The following is a 25,698-nucleotide window of genomic DNA, read 5'->3' as shown; positions in this document are numbered from 1 at the left end:
TAAGAAAAAATTTATTAGGAGGTGAAAGTACCGGCGCTTAGGATAATAATATAACAATTTCTAATTTTTACAAAAGGCTTCAAATTGACTGTAAGAAACTTTAAACTGAAAATCACAGGACAACAATTATAGGTACCTATATGAAAACTGAGGTCAGTTACAGTTAAACTTGTCACAAGTAGGTGAAGTAGGTATTAAAATTTAAAGAAAGGTAAACGCTATTAATGTGGCTTATAATAGTTCACCATCTTGTCACTTGGCGCTTGTGCGGTAGGTAAAAAACTAGAAGTTAGGCAAACATTGAATTAGTAAATGTGGATAAACATCAAATTAAAGAACTATTTAAATTTTTCCCCACTAGTACGCCCATGTCAAAATCGGGATTTATTTACATTTACGGTGATTACATGACGTGAGACTTCCTTGAAAAACTATTTCTATTTACCATAAACCTCATGGGCCACGTTTAATCAAATTGTGGCTATTTATTGTATTCTTTTATATTCAAAAATAATTAAGTAGCTTCTTCAGTATTCACGTAACGATTATTTTTCCCGCTAATCAAATAAACCCCTTGTGTGCCAATCAAGAATTTTATTGGTCAACAAAAAGAAAGGAAACGAATGTAGCCGAAGTGATGCAATTGGCCGGCCGACGGCGGACTTTTTAAAATCGACCAATCAGAGCCGTCTATTAGCGAACTGATGTCGGCTCGTAACCAAACTGGCGTTGGACCGCGTTTACGAAGAGTAGTGTTCAGTAGTTTCGAAGCATCGTAAGGTAAGAAATACTTGTAATTTTGTATTTAAAACTTGTCATTTTACCAATTTTTGATTGGAGTTAGTGTTATTCAATGCGCTTCCATGTAGGGGAACGGTTTTCCCCGATTAAATCTGGTTTATTGAAAAACGCTGGCTCTAGAAACATCGGTATACTCTCCCATATAAACGCTAAGCAAATGGCTGCCATAAGAAAAGCATTGGACTGGCTGATAGCGAAACCGTTCTATTTTTTTCTGGCGTAATTAAGGCTTTTAGGGGGTTGGTGATATTTTTAATAGAGTTCTAATTTATATTGCGATTTTTCTGTGTATTTATCTACGCGAGATTAGGTCCTCAAGGTGAGAAATTAATTGGTTTTCGGTCAGGCTTTGTTCATATGGCCGGCTATACACAGCGTATATACGACTCCATTTGCACGGAGCGTTTGCCTTATGCTGTGCTTTCCTTATGGCATACACACAGTACAGTATAGGGTATATGGCATTGGAAAAATAATTTGTACGGGTAATTTTTGGTCTAGTTTACGTTTTTTAATGTGGCTTTGGGGTATTTCCAAGGTATTGAAAAATCACTAGGATGATGACGTAGGCGAAAATGACGCCTTTCTTCATTTTTGGGCGTTTGTTTCTGTTGTTGGAAAACTTGTTAAACTTTCGATTTTGCCGCCAATTTCTTGCCACTTGTTTTGTACTATTTTTTGACTGTTTTAGTTTTTTGTTGTTCTTTTATTACTTAATGTCACTGTGCAACGCTGATAAGTGATTATACAACTTTTATGCTCTCTATTTGGGTCGTTTATGCACGACTCCATTTTGGCGTCACGTAAAGTGATCCTAGGCCTACTTTGATTCAATTCTCGCGTCATTATAAGTTATAATTAATTACTTATTGGTACTTAATTTTTCCAGTAATTACTGAACTTTGTTATTACATTTAACAAACATATTAATTTATTATAATATGGATTACCTAAGTAAAAACATAACCTCATTGCAGGTATTTATTATTTTATTTTTTTGTGACATTTTGTCTGACTATTTATGTGACTGTCAACTGTCAACGACTTTTGTTTTGCTGCGTCCGGGTACAATTCCGAACGTACCCTACTGCCAGGTGTGGCCGTCGAACGTACTTTTATAACCTAAAAATTTTAAAAATGACTTTTGCAACCTTGGTAGCAGGGTCATAAATTTTATCTTTTACCCTAAAAGGGGGCTGTTTTGTACAAGGAAAAGTTGTGTTTTAGTGTAATAATTCTAACTAACCAGTTTACCAGAGGTTGAAGGATTTTATCACAATTAGTAAGTAAAACTGAATTGTAATCATTTTTATTTTCTATTTTGTGTATCAATTTCAGTAACCATATTGATTATTTGGTGATACACTTACTTATTGTAACAGTTTATTTCCTACGAAGGAGTTTTTCAGGGCTTTGTCTTTGTTTTGAAAAAAATGAATTAGGGTCACTATACCATTAATTTAACCAAAATTTGCACTTCACCAAAGTATCTTGGTATTTCAATCTGTAAACTTACATGAAATACATTAACTATTAGATGAATTAATGTTCTAGTAAATTGATTAGTTATTTCAAATATTGTAAGTTCTAATCTTTGTATTAACAAATATTATATTCATGCTAAATTGCAGTTTATTCCATTAGTTGACTTTGATGTTCGTTCTTTGATTTACTAGTAGGTGACCATTGAAAAAGTGAATAATAACATAGTTATTTATTTATTTATATGGATATCAATAAACTAATTCAATTTCTGGTTTTCAATTCATATTTTTAAACAAAAATATGACAAACTAACATGGATGAAAAAATCTAGAGGACAAGTAGTCACACTGTTTTGCAAAATATTTTTTTTTTACGCACAAAAGGATTCCCTAGAAGGTAATGAAGAGCTTGGACTGTATTTTTAATACACCCTGTAGAAATGAAGAAATAATAGGCCCTAAATTTTAAAAACCCTTGGTTGACCACACTGACCCTATTTTATTAACTTCCTCTGTGCAGCATTTTAAAGAATATATCCAGTACAGTGTGACATAGAAAGGGAAATAGGTTTTTCAATAGTCACTTTTTTTTTTCAAGATTTCTCAAAAAATTTATGTTTATTTTACCAAAAACAGAGTGTACTAGAAATGGGGGGTACGCTATGGACTGTTTTAAGTGTCTGTGTGCCCATAAAAACCGAATTTAAACTTTAAATTTTGACACAAAATAATAGGAAGATTTGAATAAATGTTTGGAAAATTGAAGTTGAATATTAGAAGAACCTAATATGAAAATATCATCGGAAAACTTCTTTTGCTCAAAACATCTGCTGAAAATTTCAGTTTGATGTTGAAACTTAAGGAACTTGATTTTTGTGGCATCTTGTATATGGATGGTGTGATTTAATTACTAATGTCTGTTTCCCCGATACTTACAAGTCGGTTTTAAGTACAACTTAAGCTAAGTGGAGATTTAAATGATACGGATAACACAGTTTAAACTAAACTTAGCTAGGACATAAGAAAAGGTCTGAAAAAGCAGGATTATATTTCTAAGTGTTGGCATAATAAGGTTTAAAAACCTTGCCACAGAAAAATGTAGTTTTGTAATTAACTTTTATTATGTAATAAATTGTATAAGTTCGTCAAAATGAGTTAAGAGACATAAACCAGTATGCAAATCTGTAGATATGTTTGAATTAAACTATATGATCATTCATGACAAGCATCCACTAGTAACTATATTAATATGGAGATTCTTTATTAGCAAAACAATACCTTTAAATAACTTTAGTAAAAGTAAGAAGTAATTTTTCTTGAAGATGCACCACTTATCAAAATCAATAGCTTCACTGGCTCCTAGTGAAACTAATAACTTAATTGGCAATTACTAACAACATTTTAAACAGCTTTTTATTTATTTGTTTGAGATTTTGCTTGAGATATTATTGTCTTTTTAATTAAATGAATGCAAAGTATTTCCTAAACAAACGTTCTGATTTGTCAAATAGAGAAAGAAACACTGTTGATTTTCAATACAGACTTATTTAGATTATAATAGGTTATGTAGTCATTAGACCTGTTGTACCTTAATTAAGTCAGACGCTTTTACCAGAACATCAAGGAAGATTTCTGGCATGACATGGGTAATTAAGAAGTGTAGAGAACATCTGGAAGATTCATATCAAAAGGAAAGTAGTTTATAGCTTTATACGAAAATAGAGTTTATTAGTAAGTCTTTTGTGTGTTAGTATTTTTATTTGTGGGTAAGTATGAATTGCATACATCGTAATATTTTTGACAATTTTAATACCTTGTCGTCTGGTGTTTGTAGTAATTGCGTTAATATTTTAGTTGTATTATTAATTTATCTAATCTTAGCAAGTAACAAAGCAAGCTGTAAGCCTCTTCTTCACTTTTTAGGTATTATATCATCCAGTCATATTTTGACAAAACTTAATAAAATACATTGCTTTCCACTTAAGTTATGGCTGATTCTATCTTTGTGATTCATTGAAATAATCGTGCAACATTAATAATACTCAGTAACTAGATGTCAGTGAAGCAATTCTATTACCACTATGCTGTAAATTCACCTTTACTCTCTAACACAAGGTGATCTTGTTAAGTGATCTTAACAAAAGTCACATATGGTTTTAATGTTAAGATGCTTCTGATAACGTGATTTGTGACGCTGTCGACATTTTCAGAACGCCGCTTAGACAGGAGTGGAGTAATTAAAATTTCCTTTTTGTACCCTGTGAATATGTATTAAAACTGGGAGGGTAATTTTGAGTTAAAAAGAAGAAACCTGCCCGGCGGAATTATTAACGAGCTAAAGTTTAATTGAGCAACGCGCCATGGCTTTGCTCTGCCCCGGATCGATACAGCGTTGTCGTGAGTTTGGCGTCTCATTTCTTAGGGAGTTTTAAGTTTTTTTTTTTCCTTCATGTATACGTCTCAACTTGACTGTCTTTTGATGTGTGGTTAATAAAGGGTAGTGAGATGTCTGTTGATTTATGTGAAATGGAAATAGGGTTTGCGTTTAGGTATGTAATGGTTTTCTGGTAGAAGTGTGTGTTTGGCAACGTGGCTTTGCCCTGGAACCTTCTTATTGACCGTTGTTCTCGATGGGCGGGGTTGCGGGGGGTCGCCTAACCGGATCGCAGAATCTCTGCGCAGGCGAACTATACTTCCATTGGCCCCGCATTCCGGCGCGTTGTTGCCACATTCGGCTGAACATTTTTGCCGCGTGAAGCGCATTGTACTGAAATATGTGGCGTGTTGTATATGTTATAGTGGGAAGAACGGCGGAAAAATTGTTCGTAAAAGTGAGCGGTTATTCAGAGTTTTGCCGCCAATAATTAATGTAGGTGGTTCGGTGACGCCACGTGGTTGTGATCCGCGTTATTTTATCTTAGTGTCCTTTTGATCTAACGGTGCCTTTAATTCCTAATGTGTTGTTGTGATTGTGCGCGTTGAAAAGCCCTTACACGGTCCGCCATGTCGGATAACAGGGGCGCCTGGGAGGGTAATATGTGGTGGAACAACGCCGATCAACAACAGCTGCTGCAGCAGATGCAAAATCAGCAAAACTTAGAAACGGCAGTTAGTTCTTCCAGTCAAACTCAGCAGAACCAAATGTTCAGCTACAAAATGGCTAACTCTTTCGAGAACACGAACACTTCAAATTCTAATGCAGATAGTAATCAGTTTAGCGCTAGTGGTATTGACTATAGTCAGCAGCAAAACCAGTGGTGGAATTATCAACATGAAATGCAGAACACTGGATTGCAAGGGCTGCAGAATATGTCCAACCAACAGGAACATCACTTGGTAGGCATTTGTTTCTTTGAAGTTTAGCAACCCTTTCTCTGGTCAGTTCCTGTACAAAAACCTTTATAATCCTCCTACCTGTTTGCAGCCTGGGGGGTTCGGCGAACCGCCGCGGATCTTGATCCCAACATTAGGCGCCCCAGGCAAACTATCTGAAATGATGTACCGCGACCATGCGGAAAAAACAGACAGACCGCATTCGTTTCGCTTGTGATTTTCGATATTTTTTGGTGGTTCATTCTATTAAAAGTTTGGAGAATTACCTTTGCAATGACATTTTTTTCGGGGAACTATAATAAGCAATTAATGGTTTTGAAAAAAAAAAACAACTTCGAACCTGAAATACGGGCGGTTTAATTTCACCAGCGATCGTAGATAGGTTCGCCTGGCCTCTGGCGGTATAATAAGACGAAAAAATGCGTAAAAAGTTCTTCGGCCGCTCCCAAACGATCTCAACACCTGCCCTCGCCCAGTGTGTTTCCATTTGCTAGTCCATTCGGAATGTACCAAGTAACCAATCAACTTACCAAAGAGAATGTAATTTGAAGCTCCTAGTTCAAATCAATAACAACATTACCTAGTATTTTTTAGATAACGTTTTTAAGGTCATGTCGATGATTAATATCATATCGCGTTACGTAACTAATTACATAAACCATTTATCTTCCATGTTTGTGCGTCTTTGGGTTGATTAAATTAATTACATAAGTGTAGCCAAATGCATCCACCATTGGTCCACAAATTGTACTATAAAGGATTCTTTACCAAAGTGTGATATTTGTGTCCTTGTTATGTTGATTTATCCTATCACGTAGACCGTGAAAAACTATCACTTTGTGTAAAGTGTAGGGCATTGCCGATATGCTTGCTTAGTCGCAATTAGGCAATTTAAGGATAACGAAACTGAATCGTCAAAAAAATTGTGTCCAAATTATTATTTTTTGCCTTTAGGACAATGTAATAGAACTGTACTGTCAAAAAATATCCTAAACTTAAACTTGGAATGTTTAGCAAGAACAAGTTATGGTAATTAGGTTTAAATACAGGGTGATTCACAATGATGGTATATTAGAAGAATCTAGAGAACGGCTCAATATTTTTTGTAGTGTAGCCTAGGTTGGGTCCAAACTCTCTACCTAAAATGTTTTGGACTTTACGGTGTAGGCAGATCAGTCGGAAACAGCACCAACTTTTGATTTTCAAAAGGAACACCCTGTTTCTAATCTCATTTTTGAATTCCTCGCAAAAAGGCTAATAATTAATGTTAATACTTCCCTATTCAAATCTTGCACCGTTTCTTAGAGATTTCATAAAAATTGTGGATTTGTCAGCAAAACGATAGTCTAAACATTATTTAAATTCTCAAAACCTACAGGCTGGTCAATATTTACCTTTAAGTCGGACAGATATAAAAACTGCCAGAAGTCCATTTTTTTTAATGGATCCACCAATGCTTTATGGTTTGTACTAAAAGATCGCTAAATTTAGAACAAATTCATGTATACTCTTCCTATACCTAAACCGTTTCTGACTTATTAACAGTTTTTACTTAAAGGGCGCATACAATCTGAATACGGACACCTGCTTTTGCTAAGTTTGAACCGGTGTGTAGAATTTGACAAATATCTGTCAGAATATGTTGTAGTTTGACAACTAGTCATTAAGCCCAAGCAGGTGTCCCTATAAGTCAGAAACGGTTCAAGTTAGATACAGAAATTGTATACATGGATTTGTTCTAAATTTATCCTTAAAAATCCATTAAAAAGAAAACCAACTTTTGGCAGTTTTTCTATCTGTCTGACTAAAAGGTAAATATTGACCACCCAGTAGGTTTTTTTCATTTTCAGTCTCTGGGCTTTTCAATCAAAGGTATTGTCTAACTGGAGACAAAAGGTCACATCAGCAAACCTTTCAGAACTTGAAAATTGAATTAATGTTTACACCACAGTTTTTTAATTTTGGAGATTAGTGAGAGAAGAATGATTAGAAGAAAAATGAAATTTACCTTATTCTGAAGCATTAAAAGAGAATTTCTGACAAATGTATCTAAAATATTTTGAAGGTGGCGACACTTGCTTTTTAAATGGTTCACATCATGTAAAATGTGTTGTTCATATTAAAATAAGGCTTGATATGCAGAAGATTAATTATTATTGCTGGTCATTTGAAAAATTTTCACTTTTTGAAATAATTGATTACACTCGAGCAGCTGCTTGTGTTTTTAATTGGTCTGATTAACACCTAACAAGTCAATTTTTAGTACAACTTTGAAAATTGATCTTCTGTTGAATATTTAAGGTTTCTAGTTAATTTCTATACCAGAACTGCTCTGATTACACTTACTCATTCTTAAATTAACATTATGCTTACTATAAAATGTATAAGATGTTTCTTCGCACAAAAGAGATTTGACAAGTCAAGTTTCAACTTTGGTTTTATTTTAAGGAAAGATTGGATTTTTGGATAATTCTTTGGCGCAACTTTTTGATCATTTTATATGAACCTACTTACTACGTAACCAAACACTGCAAACGTCAAATAAAATATTAAATATCTTAGAAACATTATTACCTTATACGTCACGTTATTTTAGATACATTTTCCTAATTGAATTACCATTAAACCCTAAAAACACATTACACAATTTTTCGACTGTTGTATAAACTGGACATACTTTTGCCAGGCTTGAAGACATTCAAAATTACCTAAAAATCAAAACCAACTACCTGAACTTGTTACCTTCAGACTATTTGGCAATGAATCGATATTTGAAAGTTGCCGTTCTCCTTGGCCCTTCTATTCGGTCACAGCCTTGTTGTAAAAGTGATACAGGTCCCAAAACATTTTCGTTTGTTTTGGTTTGTTATTTGTTTATTTGATTATCCAGAATCTGGCAAGGCTTCCACCAAACTCAGTTTATTTGTCCGTCATTTCGTGTACATACTTACATGCTCGATTTATTTGAAGGTTACTAGCCGACCGTTTAAAATTTTATTGATTCATATCTTATAATTGGTAAGAGTGCATGTCTGTAGGTAAATTAGTAATATAACAACTTTCATTAATGGAATCAGATATAATCAGTAAAAACTAGTGGTGATGCAATATTTACGATTAGTTCAGGTCTGTTTTGTTTAAACTACAGTATGTTTACTAATAAATTTTGTTTACACTGCATTTACAGTGTGACAGTATAAACAGTATTCAAATACTGTCACAGTATCACACCATAAACAATTATTGCTTTATTATATTAAATACTCAGTGTTAAGCACATAATTGAAAATTCCAATAACTAGTGAGTTTGTTTGAAACTTCTTGAGAATCTATTCTACCGGAATAATTTGAAAAGTGTGTGTGGGTGTCTAGTTGGCAAGTTCTACTTGGAAAATTAATTAATTTTCTTGCACTGAACTTCTAAATTATGTAAAACTGCAAATGTGTAACTAGAACATAATACAAACTACAATAGTGCATTTTGAAGGGTGCTGGAGCAGCTATAAAGCCAAATCGTTTATGGCAACTTTATAGTTTGTCCCAATTCATCTCTAAATGAATGAGCATTATAATAATTTACTTGGAAACTGGTTATTTTCTGTACCTTTGTGTACTTGTAAATAAATAAAGTTGTTCCCAATATGTGTCAAGATTACATTAAAACCGCATTTTCAGATGTTGAAATGTTGGGAATTTTGTGGTACTATAAAAAATCTAATACTTTTTATACACTTACAACAACCACTAATAATTATTAGTAACAATCTTATCATTTTTTTCCAGCAACAAGAAGCACATTCGAGACAAGAAGAGGTTCAGAGACAAGAAGTAAATCGACAGCATCAGGAAGCTGTTCAAAGGCAGCAGCAAGAGGAATACAGGCAGGTCACTTAATATTACATTTTTGCTTTCACTTTTCTACTGTTAAATGATTGGTCAGATTTGTGGGAACGTGTGTGTAATTTGCAGGCAGCATCAGGAAGCTATCCAACAGCATCACCAGGCGATAGCAGAGGCTCAAGCTCGTCAACTTCAGTTGCAGCAGCAGGCGCACCAGTTGCAACAACAGCTCCAGCTTCAAAACAACCATCACCAGGTGAGTTCAGATTTTTATTGTGATATATGACGTGTTAGGGAAAAAAAACACAAAATTTAAACATTCTTCGATTAAAATCTTTGTTATGGGTAGCAGGAAGAAATAAAAGTTTTCGGGAAGCTTGATTTTGGGTCTAAGTTCCTGCATCGTAGGCAAGTATATTGTTAGTTTATGGCAGAGGCTTTGTTCCGTCTTTTCAAGGTTGAGAGCATAGAAATAGGTTAGTTTTGTTAATTTGCAGCTCAAAATCAAGCTTCTGCAGCATACTAACTACATTTTTTTTTGTCTAGGAGTATACGTTTTTGCCTGCAAGATCTCTCTGTATATAATTCGTAACATTGCGTGCTATGCTCTCACCTTTCTGTCTAAAACGCGTGCCAAGTTACCTTGAATCTCTGTCATATAACTAACACTGTACTAACCTGAACTTAGACCTTTTTTTTAGGTTCGATGACCCTCGCACCAGGCTGAATGTCATACAGAGTCGCATGATAGCAGCCGATAATGTCCGGCAGCCCGATGAGTTCTAAAATGCGCGGACCCGGTCGACCACCAAAAAAGCTAGTTTCTTGCACCTGGTGCAATGAGGTCAAACTACCCTTAAAGTATGTTTTTCCGACCACTAACGGCAAACGGGAATTCTGCTCGGAAAATTGTTTGGCAGAATTCAGAAAAGCGTATGTAAAAGGTAGTACCTGCATTCAGTGCAATAATGTGATACGGGGAGGAAATAACGCGCCAAACAAAGAGTTTTGTTCGACATTTTGCATGAACAAACATCAGAAAAAGGAAGTTAACAGTAGAATGGGTGGGGTTGGTCCTTCCACTTCTATGGACAACTCTCCCATAGCATTCCAGTCTTTTGACTGGGACGAGTATTTACAAGAGACGAATAGTGAAGCTGCCCCACAGAATTGCTTTAGACAAGGAGGTAACCCTCCTTTGAACGATTTCAAAGTCGGTATGAAATTGGAAGCTATTGATCCAAGAAACGTAACATCGACTTGCATTGCCACTGTGATCAGTACTTTAGGACCTCGTCTTAGGCTAAGATTGGATGGGAGTGACAATAAGAACGACTTCTGGCGACTGGTAGATTCAAGCGAAATCCATCCTATTGGCCACTGTGAAAAGTCTGGAGGAATGTTACAGCCACCATTAGGCTTCCGTATGAATGCAAGTTCTTGGCCAATGTTTCTTTTAAAGACTTTAAACGGCGCAGAAATGGCTCCGCCTAAAGTGTTCCAAAGGGAACCACCAGGGCCAAAGACGAATCTTTTCCAAGAAGGACAAAAACTAGAGGCGGTTGACAAAAAGAATCCTCATTTGATATGTTGTGCTACTGTAGGAGCTATAAAGAACGAACAAATTCACGTGACTTTTGATGGGTGGAAAGGCGCGTTTGATTACTGGTGTAGATATGATAGTCGGGATATTTTCCCGGTTGGTTGGTGTGCAAAGTCGGGACATCCATTGCAACCTCCAGGACAGAAAAATAATCCTGGCATAAGCCGATTCAGCTTTAAACCAGCTTTTGTGCCTTTTGTTCCTACTACTGCAGTCAGTTCCTCTGTATCAGAAGTAGTTCAGTCGGAAGCCGATACTTCCGCCCCATTATTACCTCCAGTTTTCATACATTTCCATCGAACTTGCAGCGGAGGGTCATTAATTAATTCCGCTACTCTACCAGCCAATTTAGAAGACGTAACTATGGTGGCGTTACAAAAGAAGTTCCTAGAACAATTGTTATCTTCGTCAAACCAACCCGACAACGCCCTAAATAGACTCAGAACATTAGAAGGAGAAGACGTTGAAATCAATTACAAAGAAGACGTGTACACCTTGCAAATACCAAAAGCAAGCTCTCCTGCAGAGTTAGAGAAAATGCTAAAACGCGTCAGTCAAGCCATAGGCTGTTGCCAAAACTTATTCAGCCTCGAAGAATCACAAAAAGACTGTTCGCTTTGTGAGATTAAAGAAACTCCAAGGGTTCCTGCGGTTAAACGAAAGACTCCCCCAGAACAGGAACCAGCCACGTCAACCACATCAGCAGGTTCATCCAGTTCAGTAGCATCTCCACCTCCAGCTAACCCAAACCTAAACAAAATCCCGATCCAGGAATGGGGCATCGAGGAAGTGATCCAGTTTATCGAATCTACAGATCCTTGTCTTGGCGTTCACGCGGAACTGTTTCGAAAACACGAAATTGACGGAAAAGCTTTTTTGTTGCTCAACTCTGACATGATGATGAAATATATGGGACTGAAACTCGGTCCGGCATTGAAAATTTGCAATTTAGTGTCCCGATTAAAGGGACGCAGATTTTCAATGTGAATTTATGATATGACATTAAACGTACTTTGTAAAGTATACATAGAGTTAACGGCTTGAATAAAGTTATATTACGGTTCGATTTTTGTTGGCTTTGCTTGGGAGGTTTTTTTGGGTAATAGATGGTTAACTGTCAAATTACGTTCTCTCTGAAAAATTGACACATGTTGCATTGATTTGCAATGGCTTCTTCTTGTGTCAAATCTGATTTATTTTAAGTGTTCACTTACCAAATGAAGTGACATGTCTCTCTTCCAACAGGCTGATGGTAAGTCCACTTTGATGGTCACTTCCAGGCATTTATTCGCGACGCCTTTGTTTCTTAGATACAGAGTGTTTCAAATTTAACAGAAAAAACAGTTTTTATATATATTTCTAGGTGTTGCAGATATTTAGATAAGTGCCCACTTGCTATAGAAATTCCAGTTCAGTCTCCATTTTTGGGACACTCTGTATTTCGCTCAATTCACCAGCCCCAAGAAACTGAAAATAGTTATTTACCTAAACAATGAAGAAAGTGGTTCTTTTTCACATAATATGTAAAACTGAACGAAAACTTGAATTATTCACTTTTGTTCTTTGTCAAGATTATTAAATATGTATCATCCGTATAAAATGCTTATGAATAGTCAATGATTAACATCTCATGACAAATTAATAACTTAAACTGTAATATCAGAGAATAGTTAATTAAAAATACTACTAAACTTTACTTAGACCGTTTAGGGGTTATGCCACAAAGTAAATTGATCAAAATTTTGACTAATTTTTTCCAATTTGACATCTCTGTCATTTTTTAACTTACGTGGTGTTTAAACCACTCAAAATGTAGCTCTGAAAGTCGTCTTTCTGACTATATCAATCGCTGAATTCGTTCCATCAAAATACTTACAGGGTGTCTTAAAATCTAGTGTTATTTAATTGACCTTTAAAGTTGTACAACTTATGATTGTACAACCGGGCCTTAGTGTGTTCATCAAGTTACAGTGTCATATTCAACACTTATTTGGCCACAATTTTGCCCTCTTGTATTTTTTTCGTATCTCTGACCGTTTAGGAGTTATGCAACAAAGCAAGTTTGTCAGTATTTTGACTAGTTTTTGCCAATTTGTTATCCAAATTTTCAGTCATTTTTTAACTTGGGAGGGGTTTAAACCATTGAAAATGTAGCGGTAAAAGTCGTCTTTCTGATTATACCACTCACTAGATTCGTTCTATTGAAATTTATACAGTGTGTCCCAAAATCTAGTGCTATGATTTTAACCGAACTTTAACTTTTATCAAGTCTCAGTGCCATATTGATTTGCTACGATAAAGAACGGAAAACACTCTGTATCTCATAAGTGAAGACATGTGTCTTTTGCTGTTTTATTTATGAAACCTTGTAGTTTTTTTTTGTCCAATCAATACAATTTTCCATTTTGAAGCAACTAAATGTTGTCACATCGACTCGCTAGAGCTTTCATAAACCACTTCATTGAGTGCATTTTATATTTTTTTCCTGCTACTTTAGGGCATCTGGTTGATATAACAATAGGCAGTTTACTTATCGTAAAGGTGATTAATATTACTTAACATTATCCTGTATTGTTCATTGTTATTGCTAGCAGATAGGGGGGCAAATTTGCAAAGTTTGCATTTATCAGAAATGATAAACAATAACGCCTTAAATTTCACAAGCTCCTCTGGGGGCCTATTCTTGAAAGCAGGGAACGGAATTCTCAAGAGAAGTGTTGATAGAATGTGACAGAACAAGCTGACAATTCTGGTTCCTGTCACGTTCTACAGGTTTTTCTTTTGATAATTCCCTTCCCTCGTTTCAAGAATAAGCACCCAGAACGGTAAACTTCAATTTCTTCCTCTCTAACCCAAATGTGACATTTTAACAGCTTGTCATTGTGTCAAGCCTGGATTTTTGTTTAATATTTTCGGGAATTTTCAAAGGTTTTACAGCAACACCACCAACTAACGCAAAGCAAAGGAAGAATGCCGAAAAAGGTTGACGCTAAGCCGAGGGGCCGTATGACGGCCTACGCTTTCTTTGTCCAAACGTGTCGCGAAGAGCACAAGAAGAAGCATCCCGAAGAAAACGTCGTGTTTGCCGAGTTCTCGAAGAAATGCGCCGAACGGTGGAAGGTAAGAGGATTTTGGTGTTTTCATGTAGCCTATAGGCAAAACTTTGACCTTAAAGAAGGCGAATCTAAACGCTTTCAAGGCTGAAAGCTCTAATTGCGGAACTTTCGCACTGCCACCGCAAAGTATGAAAAACATCGTCTAGGAACTTGCCAAAAAGAAAATTTCTAACATTAATTCTACGTGTTTTTTCACCAGCAAAACGGTCGTTATGGCTGGCACTAACAGTACTGAAAATGAAACGTTCTGCGCCACTTATTTCACTTTGGGACCGTGCAAAAACATCCGACCTGTCAAGTCGTAAAGTCATTAATTACGCGGTGAAAAAAACTGTAGGCATTCCCGTTTGTTTTTAATTTACTTCATAGTGAATTAGGGTTTTTTCGGTGGGATGGAATTGTTATTTAAAAATCATTTTTCTTGTGTGATGTGCAATTTGGTTTGTAACGGAAAACACCTGAAGTTTCATCAAGAATTTAGATTTTCTTTCAAGGGTACACAAAAAGATGATTGCATAACAAATTTAGTAGACAGCAGAACTAATAAGTTTGTATGAATAGTTTCAGCTTTTAGATCAAACCTTTCTTTACAGAATTAACCATTGGAAGTAGCAAAGTAGACTGTACATTTACTTTACACCTTACTTTACATCTAAGCAAACTAAACCAAAAATGGGGTTTATTTGAAAAATTACCATCTTCTTAATTTGCAATACTTGGCTACTAATCCACTGTAAATGGTTCATAAAATATTTGCATTAATCTACTGTGAAGTATCTACATTAGAATATTTCTGTGCTAGACCATGTCCGACAAAGAGAAGAAACGTTTCCACGAGATGGCGGAAGGTGACAAGAAACGTTACGACTCTGAAATGCAAAACTACACTCCACCCAAAGGCGAGAAACAGCGCGGCAAGAAAAGGAAGCAGAAGAAGGACCCCAACGCACCCAAAAGATCATTGTAAGTTTCTGTTCATAGTAAAACAATGCTAACATTTTGAGGAAGTTATGAATTAGCCAGTTGTTTTAAATGTGGGTTTTTAACAATATAATTAATAGTCACAAGTTCAAATACAGTTAGTTTCAATGAAATAATATGCAGTAAGATGTTTTTGAGAACTAACGTAAAAAAGTAATAATTATTGACTTTTTTTACGCTTTTGGTAACGTGGTACAGTGGGCCTGTGGGCAATTCTACGTGGTAATAATGACTTTTGCTATATTGAGATATTGAAGGCTTGTGAGAGACAAAAACATGACGTTTACTTCTTTGTCACATTCAAAACGAAGTAACTGTCCATTGCATTGTTGCGTCATTTAATTTTTGTATTATTTAACAATTTTATTATGTAACAAGTTCACAATGCTTTTGAAGTAATCAAATACCTTCCAAAACAGTCTAGAAATTTCCAAATGCGGCCTTTAGAACAGTCTCAAAGCTTCAGTATGATTCTAGAGCAGTTTAAGCTTCCAATAGTTTTTCAGAAGATTCAAAATGCTCTTTAAACTGTCCAAAAACCTTCCAAATGCTCCTGAAGTAGTCTAAAAAGATTTCAGAAGCTTCCAAAACAATATGGAAACTCCAAAATCTTTCAAATGCTCCTGAAATAGCTTAGAAGCTTCCAAAAGCCTTTGAAACAGTCTGGAAGCTTTCAAATGCTCTTCAACTTGTCTACAAACTTTCAAAAGACTTTAAAACAGTTTAAAAGCTTTCGTATGATTCTAGAGCAGTTTAAAAGCTTCCAACGATTTCTAGAACCGTCTCAGATTTCCAAATGTGTCTAGAGCAGTTTAGAAGCTTCAATATGCTCTATAAACTGTCGTAAAATCTTCCAAATGTCCCTGAAGTAGTCTAAAAAGATTTCAGAAGCTTCCAAAACAATATGGAAACTCCAAAAGCTTTCAAATGCTCCTGAAACAGCTTAGAAGCTTCCAACAGCCTTTGAAACAGTCTGAAAGCTTTCAAATGCTCTTCAACTAGTCTACAAACTTTCAAAAGACTTTAAAAGAGTTTAAAAGCTTCCGTATGATTCTAGAGCAGTTTAAAAGCTTCCAATAGTTTCTAGAACTGTCTCAGATTTTCAAATGCGTCTAAAGCAGTTCAGAAGCTTCAATATGCTCTTTAAACTGTCCAAAAACCTTCCAAATGTTCCTGAAGTAGTCTAAAAAGATTTCAGAAGCTTCCATAACAATATGGAAACTCCAAAAGCTTTTAAATGCTCCTGAAACAGTTTAGAAGCCTCCAACAGCCTTTGAAACAGTCTGAAAGCTTTCAAATGCTGTTCAACTAGTCTACAAACTTTCAAAAGACTTTAAAACAGTTTTAAAGCTTTCGTATGATTCTAGAGAAGATTAAAAGCTTCCAACGATTTCTAGAACCGTCTCAGATTTCCAAATGGGTCTAAGGCAGTTCAGAAGCTTCAATATGCTCTTTAAACTGTCCTGAAACTTTCCAATGCTCCTGAAATAGTCTAAAAAGATTTCAGAAGCTTCCAAAACAATATGGAAACTCCAAAAGCTTTCAAATGCTCCTGAAATAGCTTAGAAGCTTCCAAAAGCCTTTGAAACAGTCTGAAAGCTTTCAAATGCTCTTCAACTAGTCTACAAACTTTTAAAGGTCTTTAAAACAATCTAAAAACTTCCGTATGATTCTAGAGCAGTTTAAAAGCTTCCAATAGTTTCTAGAACTGTCTCAGATTTTCAAATGCGTCTAGAGCAGTTTAGAAGCTTCAATATGCTCTATAAACTGTCGTAAAACCTTCCAAATGCTCCTGAAGTAGTTGTCAGAAGCTTCTAAAACAATATGGAAACTCCAAAAGCTTTCAAAACAGTTTCTAGAAGCTTTCAAATGCTCCTGAAACAGTTTAGAAGCTTGCAAATACTCTTCAACTAATCTAGAAGTTTTCAAAAGATATTTTAAAACAGTCTAAATCTTTACATATGATTCTAGAGCATTTTAAAAGCTTACAATAATTTCTAGAATCGACTATAATTTTCAATTGCTTCTAAAGCAGTACAGAACGTTCAATAATATGTTTGTGACATTCACAAGTCAATAATTAAGCTAGTTAGGCAAATTGTCCGAGTTTAGGATTAATTATCATTTTACAAATGAAGTACAAGTTATTTGAATTATATTGAAATTAAAAAATGGATCAAGGTGCACACAAAAGTTGAGGAGATTTTCCTTCCTTCCAGTATGTAAAAGTGTTGATTTGAACGGTATTTGCTTGATTCAAAAATGTTCCGGACATTTTTCGCTGATTAATTTAATTTAAATAATAAAAATGCGTTTTAACCTTGGTACACTTTTCTTAATACTGTAACTGGGCAATTTTAGGTCTGCATTCTTCTGGTTCAGCAATGATGAGCGTGGCAAAGTAAAGGCCCAAAACCCCGAATACGGAGTGGGTGATATCGCCAAAGAATTGGGCAGAAGATGGGCCGACGCCGATCCCGAAGCTAGGGCTAAATACGAAGTTCTCGCCGACAAAGACAAGTCCAGATATGAGAAAGTAAGTTCGATATTTTTTAAATCTGATGAGGCACAGCTTGATCAGTCATTAATCGAAAATTGCAAACGTTTTTGGCTATAATACTGTGCTAGAGTATTACGAAAATGGAGCGGCTTAAGTGTTGATTGTTAACGCTTAAGGTATATAGTTTCTTTTTTTGGACATTTTCAAGAATTTACGTTGATGAGATATTTACCATTTTATGTGAAGTTTTTCAATTGGAACACACCTATTTTTGTACTTTTATCTTACTCTCAGTTCAAAATTAGGGTCAGTTTGTATACTACTGTTATTTGAAAACTTAATCATTTTCGAAATAATTACAAATAAATGATTTTCAATGTTACATGCCCGCAAACAGTTTTGGTTGAATAATACCAAAGTCAGAGTTGCCACATTTATCAACTCCAGTTCAAATAAAAAAATTCCAAACTGTCACTTTTCTTCTGTTTCTGTTAAGAAGATAATTGTTCTTATTTGGCAAGTGCTAACTTGATTACTATGACAGCTAAAAGGTTCGTTCGCAGACGTCGAAATGTAGCTCGTAATTTTAGTTTTCTTTAAGAAAATTAACAGTTTTACATATCCGGGAAATAGAGCGGTTTTGAACATGTCGTAATTTGACAACTCGTAACTTGGTCCCTGTGACAGTTAAGAGGATCGTTCAGACGTCAAAATGTAGCTCGTAATTTTGGCTTTCTTTTACCTGAATACGATTTTCTTTCAAAAATTACAATTTCGCAGTTCTTATGATGTTTCCTGGGGAAAACACGATCCGTAACTAGATTATTTCAAGAACTACAGGGTGGTTCAATAAATAAATAATTTAGTACCTCTTGACACATCCTCTGTAGGTTAGTAATTGATAATATAATATTATTTTTAAAATATTCACCCTGTAGAAAATTTACCAGAAAGAAATTTCTGTGCAGGGTTAATTACAGTCTTCAGGATAAAAATACTCGCTTTCTAGGTTCAACGAGTTGTCCGCCAGAGGGCGCTTAACACTGAACAAAAAACACTCTGCTTAACAAACCTTCTGGAGGGCAAACAAAGGTCTGCCAAAAAATTACAAGCAACCAGTCTAAAGTGGTACTGTAACGTAGGAGAAAATAGGGCAGTGCGGGTAAACAAAGTTTTATTGAGGATGTCATAATTTTACAGTTGTTTACTTGGTCCCTATGACATCGAGGATGTTTTTAAACGTTAAAATGTAGCTAAAAATTTCTGCTTTTTTTGTCAAGACAGGGTTTTTACAGCAAAAACACTGGTGCACGCCAAAGTTAAATACAAAACTCTAGCGTTTTACAGATTTTGAAAATATTCTCCAAAGGCAACCCTGACCAAAGTAGGCGGTTCATGTGCTGACGCAAGGCCGCAAACTTGACGTCACGATGACGTAATTGAACAAAACAATATATTGACCATCTGTCAAATTACGTCATCGTGACGTCAAATTCGCTCGGCACGCTTGATGGAACGTCAAAATGATACTATTCACAGCCTACTTTACCATTAATACTTACGAAACGGTTTATTAGACGTTTGTGAGATAAAAACGCACGTTACAGTGTACGGCAATAAATCGGTCTATGCACGTCATTGACGTTTAACGCGCCACGTTGCCAGATTTTTAGTTTTTTCATTAAAACCCGAACTTTACATACATTTTGTTTTTATTTATTTCTTATATAGAAGTCGACGCAGTTTTTAACAGAGAACTTTGAATAACAATATTAATCAATATTGAGGTTTTTTTGTCTCTCTCTGTAAGCAGTTTTTAGTGAAGTCATCAACAACAAAAACAGCAAACGGTCAACTAGCAATCTGGCAAAAACGCACACAACTCGTTAAACGTCGAGATCGAGAAGGTCACGTTTGTATCAGAATTGCGTTCAGTTAATAAGCGCGTGTGAGAAAGAGAGCGCTACAGGTCGCAGCTGATCGCTAAGCAATACGAATGCATTTTCAAAACGTCAAACTCACGGATGACGTGCATCGCTCCCATTAGTGCCGTCGACCATATATGGCAACCCTGACCAAAGTAGGCGGTTCATGCGTTGACGCAAGGCCGCAAACTTGACGTCACGATGACGTAATTGAACAAAACAATATATTGACCATCTGTCAAATTACGTCATCGTGACGTCAAATTCCCTCGGCACGCTTGATGGAACGTCAAAATGATACTATTCACAGCCTACTTTACCATTAATATTCACGAAACGGTTTATTAGATGTTTGTGAGATAAAAATGCACGTTACAGTAGACGGCAATAAATCGGCCCATGCACGTCATTGACGTTTAACGCGCCACGTTGCCAGATATTTAGTTTTTTCATTAAAACCCGAACTTTACATACATTTTGTTTTTATTTACTTATATAGAAGACACGTTTGTATCACAATGGGCCTATCCCACATATCATAAATTTTTGTTTTAATGACTGGAATCGAAAGAATAGGATCAAAAAACTAATTTTTCATATTCTTGAAGAAAAAATTATGGTCGTAAATGTTACTACATTAGTTTGAATTTGTCCATTAAATTTAAAAGATCTGTTTTGGCGCGCATGTGACGTACGTAATTCTGGGCGATTTTATTAGCTATTGCACGACATCTGTTTCACTTCTTGTCGCTGATTGGTTCATAGTGTAGTACGTCACAGGCGGCGGGCGTTTTAAACATGAGATTAATGTAGTTTTTATCGTCATTTTTTTTCTATTTAGACTTAATATTTTTGAAAACAAAAAAATACGGGTATAATATTTTCAATCCGTCTTTGTAGTTATGAAATAAAAACAAATTGTGGGACAGGTCCATTGCGTTCAGTTAAAAAGCGCGTGTGAGAAAGAGAGCGCTACAGGTCGCAACTGATCGCTAAGCAATACGAATGCATTTTTAAAACGTCAAACTCACTGATGACGTGCATCGCTCCCATTAGTGCCCTCGACCATATATGGCAACCCTGACCAAAGTATTCATGCGTTGACGCAAGGCCGCAAACTTGACGTCACGATGACGTAATTGAACAAAACAATATATTGACCATCTGTCAAATTACGTAATCGTGACGTCAAATTCGCTCGGCACGCTTGATGGAACGTCAAAATGATACTATTCACAGCCTACTTTACCATTAATATTCACGAAACGGGTTATTAGACGTTTGTGAGACAAAAACGCAGTTATTTGTGATTATTTCAAATAAGTAAAATAATAAAAAAAACTCTAATTTTAGAGAATATTAAATTTTAAAAATGAGGATGGTTCTATGTAAAAAGATTGAATTTGTACAGGGTCTTTTACTGGGGACTGACCAACCCGCTTTTTCTGACTTCCCTGTATGTAATTAAAAAAAACTGAAATAGCCATTTAATGTAGTTTAAAAAGTTGAATCCAAAAATGACTACAAAATTTTAATTTATTTTTTTTTTCTTTGATTTCTTAATATTTTATTTTAATTTCTTATAAAACATGTCTTATATTCTACCCTCGTTTGTTTATGGCTATGATTCCAGAGTTATAATTAATGAATGGTCCTCTCTATATTTTTTTTTATCAATATACAAGGTTTGTCAAAAAACCAATTTTATTTATTTTTTGGAAAAATATTTGCAGAATTTCGATCACATTCCGAAAATAGTTAAATATACCGGGTGATCCATTAGAAAAAACACCATTATTGGCTGTAGCTCTTCTATTTGAAGGTTAGGAACTTTTTAAAATACATCAAGTTTCTTCAATTACATACAGGGGCCGAAAAAGGGGGGTTGGTGAGTCCCTAGTAAAAGACCCTGTACACTTTTAAAAATTATTTTTGATTTTTTTTTGTACTCTTTGTAACGTCACTTAATTGTTAATTTGCAGGAAATGACGGCCTACAAAAAGAAGAACAATCCGGTGGCGCCAAAGCCGGTCGTCGATGAAGATCCGGAAGAGGAAGACGAAGGTGACGAGGATGACGACGAGTAAATGTATTTACCGTTTCGTTCTGATCGTTCGCCTTCTCATTCCCTCAGGTTTCGTACGACCAGCCGCCAATCGTTGTCAGTCTTTCATTTAACATTCAGTTGCCGTAACAATTAAATTATTATAAATTAAAATATTTAGTGGAGTTAACCGTAACAACGATCGGCGGCCGCGTCTCAATTTGTACATAGTTTATCCCGTAGCGTCGTAAATTTGTTCTCAAAAAAAAAAAAACAAACATAATGCATTGTTTTTTACTCGTTCAGTGTGTACTTATAACGGTCTCGGTATCGGGATTTGTTATTATTTTTGACTGAGTGTGCTGAAAGATGCTCGTTGGAGCTCGTCAAATTTTTTGTCAAGAAATCGATTTTTAGTGTATAGATGATGTCTGCGATGTGATATTTATTGTAAGTTGTGATTTTTCCTGTCCCTACCGTGAAGCAAAAATCGGCAACCTTACAAAAACGCGTCGTAGGTGTAGATTATTATTAATGTTTGGCCCACGCTCTCGTCCTTGTTCAACCCAATATTATTTTTATATTTTGCATATACGATTAGTTAAGGTTATTCATCAGCTTCCCATAGATTTCAAAATTTGCTTTCGGACGTTCGCGGCAGGTTTGCGGGCCCCGAAAGTATAATGTACCATAAAACACATTTTTGTACAGATTTACAATAGTTTCCAGTTTTACGACGTAACGTCACCATAATATTTCTTCCCACCGGTTTGATTTTTAATTATGTTTTTCGCCAAAATTACCAATTTAAAGCAAAAGTACAAATACCGTCGAATTCAGTTTCTTAGCCGGACGTGATAAATCGGTAATTTTGGGGATGAAAGCGAGAAGTAATAGTATTTTTTAGATGTAATTAATACCACTTCCCCTAGCGCATAAGCAGAGCATATTTTTATTATTTCGTCACAGAAGAATATTAAAAATACGCGATCGATGTGTGATAGTTTTTATTGGAAAATTTTGAACAAAGACGCCAGGTTGCTACTCAATTTTGTTAGTTCAATTTTATATAAACGAACCGGAAATTTCCTGTTGTACCTTTAGCCTAATTTAATCTGTTTCTTAGGAAATTTGTAAAATATTAAAACACTACGAATTTTCTGAGAAGTGTTTGATTTTTTGTAGAATTTGCTCTGGTTTTTTTTATGTAGGCCAGATCGCTAGAAAGCAATGTTTGTTTTTTTATAATGTCTAGGGAGAAATAAAAATTTTCAAAAACATTTGGTTTTATTATATAGTTTCCTGTAAGTTGTGGTCGCCATCAATTGTCATCTTTAATCTTGAACAGTCAGTAAATTGCATTTAAACAGCTGGAAAAGCAAAAAAGGTAAAATTACGTCACGTGATTGTGGCAATTTAAATTTGCAGCTGGCAACACTGCAACGTCAATTTGAAACTTTCAACAAGTCACGTGACCAGAAAAATGTCATCTTTAACATGGAAAAGTCGTTGTAATCGTAAAAGCACATCACGTGATAGTGGTAATTTAAATTTGCAGCTGGTAACGTGTGACCAGAAAATTGTCATCTTTAATCTTGAACTGTTACTCTTGATACTGTAAATCCACCAAATTGTCAAGAAAACTTAAAATACCGTCTCTTACCTGCTTCCCTAATACAATTCTCAGCAAATCGAGAATTGTATTAGGAGAGCAGAAACGCAAAGAGGTAAATTTCTGATACTGCAATCATCCACCAAATTGTCAAGAAAACTTAAAACACCGTCTGTGACTTCTGTGCTCCTGGTAGAAAATTAAATTTTGACAGAAATTCGAGAATTGTATTAGGAGAGCAGAAACGCAAAGAGGTAAATTTCTGATACTGCAACCATCCACCAAATTGTCAAGAAAACTTAAAACACCTTCTGTGACTTCTGTGCTCCTGGTAGAAAATTAAATTTTGACAGAAAATCGAGAATTGTATTAGGAGAACAGAAACGCAAAGAGGTAAATTTCTGATACTGCAACCATCCACCAAATTGTCAAGAAAACTTAAAACACCGTCTGTGACTTCTGTGCTCCTGGTAGAAAATTTAATTTTAACAGCAAATCGAGAATTGTATTAGGAGAGCAGAAACGCAAAGAGGTAAATTTCTGATACTGTAAATCCACCAAATTGTCAAGAAAACTTAAAATACCGTCTCTGACTTCTGTGCTCCTGGTAGAAAATTAAATTTTGACAGAAAATTGAGAATTGTATTAGGAGAGCAGAAACGCAAAGAGGTAAATTTCTGATACTGCAATCATCCACCAAATTGTCAAGAAAACTTAAAATACCGTCTCTGACTTCTGTGCTCCTGGTAGAAAATTAAATTTTGACAGAAAATTGAGAATTGTATTAGGAGAGCAGAAACGCAAAGAGGTAAATTTCTGATACTGCAATCATCCACCAAATTGTCAAGAAAACTTAAAACACCGTCTGTGACTTCTGTGCTCCTGGTAGAAAATTAAATTTTGACAGAAAATCGAGAATTGTATTAGGAGAACAGAAACGCAAAGAGGTAAATTTCTGATACTGCAACCATCCACCAAATTGTCAAGAAAACTTAAAACACCGTCTGTGACTTCTGTGCTCCTGGTAGAAAATTTAATTTTAACAGCAAATCGAGAATTGTATTAGGAGAGCAGAAACGCAAAGAGGTAAATTTCTGATACTGTAAATCCACCAAATTGTCAAGAAAACTTAAAATACCGTCTCTGACTTCTGTGCTCCTGGTAGAAAATTAAATTTTGACAGAAAATTGAGAATTGTATTAGGAGAGCAGAAACGCAAAGAGGTAAATTTCTGATACTGCAATCATCCACCAAATTGTCAAGAAAACTTAAAATACCGTCTCTGACTTCTGTGCTCCTGGTAGAAAATTAAATTTTGACAGAAAATTGAGAATTGTATTAGGAGAGCAGAAACGCAAAGAGGTAAATTTCTGATACTGCAATCATCCACCAAATTGTCAAGAAAACTTAAAACACCGTCTGTGACTTCTGTGCTCCTGGTAGAAAATTAAATTTTGACAGAAAATCGAGAATTGTATTAGGAGAACAGAAACGCAAAGAGGTAAATTTCTGATACTGCAACCATCCACCAAATTGTCAAGAAAACTTAAAACACCGTCTGTGACTTCTGTGCTCCTGGTAGAAAATTTAATTTTAACAGCAAATCGAGAATTGTATTAGGAGAGCAGAAACGCAAAGAGGTAAATTTCTGATACTGTAAATCCACCAAATTGTCAAGAAAACTTAAAATACCGTCTCTGACTTCTGTGCTCCTGGTAGAAAATTAAATTTTGACAGAAATTCGAGAATTGTATTAGGAGAGCAGAAACGCAAAGAGGTAAATTTCTGATACTGCAACCATCCACCAAATTGTCAAGAAAACTTAAAACACCTTCTGTGACTTCTGTGCTCCTGGTAGAAAATTAAATTTTGACAGAAAATCGAGAATTGTATTAGGAGAACAGAAACGCAAAGAGGTAAATTTCTGATACTGCAACCATCCACCAAATTGTCAAGAAAACTTAAAACACCGTCTGTGACTTCTGTGCTCCTGGTAGAAAATTTAATTTTAACAGCAAATCGAGAATTGTATTAGGAGAGCAGAAACGCAAAGAGGTAAATTTCTGATACTGCAATCATCCACCAAATTGTCGAGAAAACTTAAAACACCGTCTGTGACTTCTGTGCTCCTGGTAGAAAATTAAATTTTGACAGAAAATCGAGAATTGTATTAGGAGAGCAGAAACGCAAAGAGGTAAATTTCTGATACTGCAACCATCCACCAAATTGTCAAGAAAACTTAAAACACCTTCTGTGACTTCTGTGCTCCTGGTAGAAAATTTGATTTTAACAGCAAATCGAGAATTGTATTAGGAGAGCAGAAACGCAAAGAGGTAAATTTCTGATACTGCAACCATCCACCAAATTGTCAAGAAAACTTAAAACACCTTCTGTGACTTCTGTGCTCCTGGTAGAAAATTAAATTTTGACAGAAAATCGAGAATTGTATTAGGAGAGCA

At 35.4% G+C, this 25,698-nt stretch overlaps 1 protein-coding gene across 3 annotated transcripts; it reads left to right on the top strand.

The window, feature by feature from the left end:
* The first annotated feature begins 444 nt into the window (after positions 1–444).
* On the top strand, positions 445–22,905 carry LOC145736073 (polycomb protein Scm-like). 3 transcript variants are annotated; one of them, XM_081990316.1, is made up of 7 exons: positions 5,067–5,621; positions 9,402–9,503; positions 9,592–9,714; positions 13,990–14,181; positions 14,980–15,140; positions 17,520–17,694; positions 21,566–22,905. In XM_081990316.1, the coding sequence occupies exons 1-7, from the start codon at positions 5,289–5,291 to the stop codon at positions 21,668–21,670; spliced, it is 1,191 nt and encodes a 396-aa protein (XP_081846442.1). In that variant the 5' UTR covers positions 5,067–5,288; the 3' UTR covers positions 21,671–22,905. The 3 variants fall into 3 exon arrangements, with proteins under 3 accessions (XP_081846440.1, XP_081846441.1, XP_081846442.1); XM_081990314.1 differs by lacking the exons at positions 5,067–5,621; positions 13,990–14,181; positions 14,980–15,140; positions 17,520–17,694; positions 21,566–22,905 and adding exons at positions 445–780; positions 10,160–12,127; XM_081990315.1 differs by lacking the exons at positions 5,067–5,621; positions 13,990–14,181; positions 14,980–15,140; positions 17,520–17,694; positions 21,566–22,905 and adding exons at positions 445–780; positions 10,160–12,127 and having other exon boundaries at positions 9,588–9,714.
* The last annotated feature ends 2,793 nt before the right edge of the window (positions 22,906–25,698 follow it).

Source organism: Ips typographus, linkage group LG11, assembly GCF_016097725.1.
Source record: "Ips typographus isolate SLU linkage group LG11, UJ_Ityp_2.0, whole genome shotgun sequence".
Lineage (NCBI taxonomy): Eukaryota > Metazoa > Arthropoda > Insecta > Coleoptera > Curculionidae > Ips > Ips typographus.
This window is presented reverse-complemented; position numbering and strand designations above follow the sequence as displayed.

Excerpts from the sequence above, each read along its gene's own strand:
- LOC145736073 (XM_081990314.1), top strand. The coding sequence starts at position 10,219 with ATGTCCGGCAGCCCGATGAGTTCTAAAATGCGCGGACCCGGTCGACCA.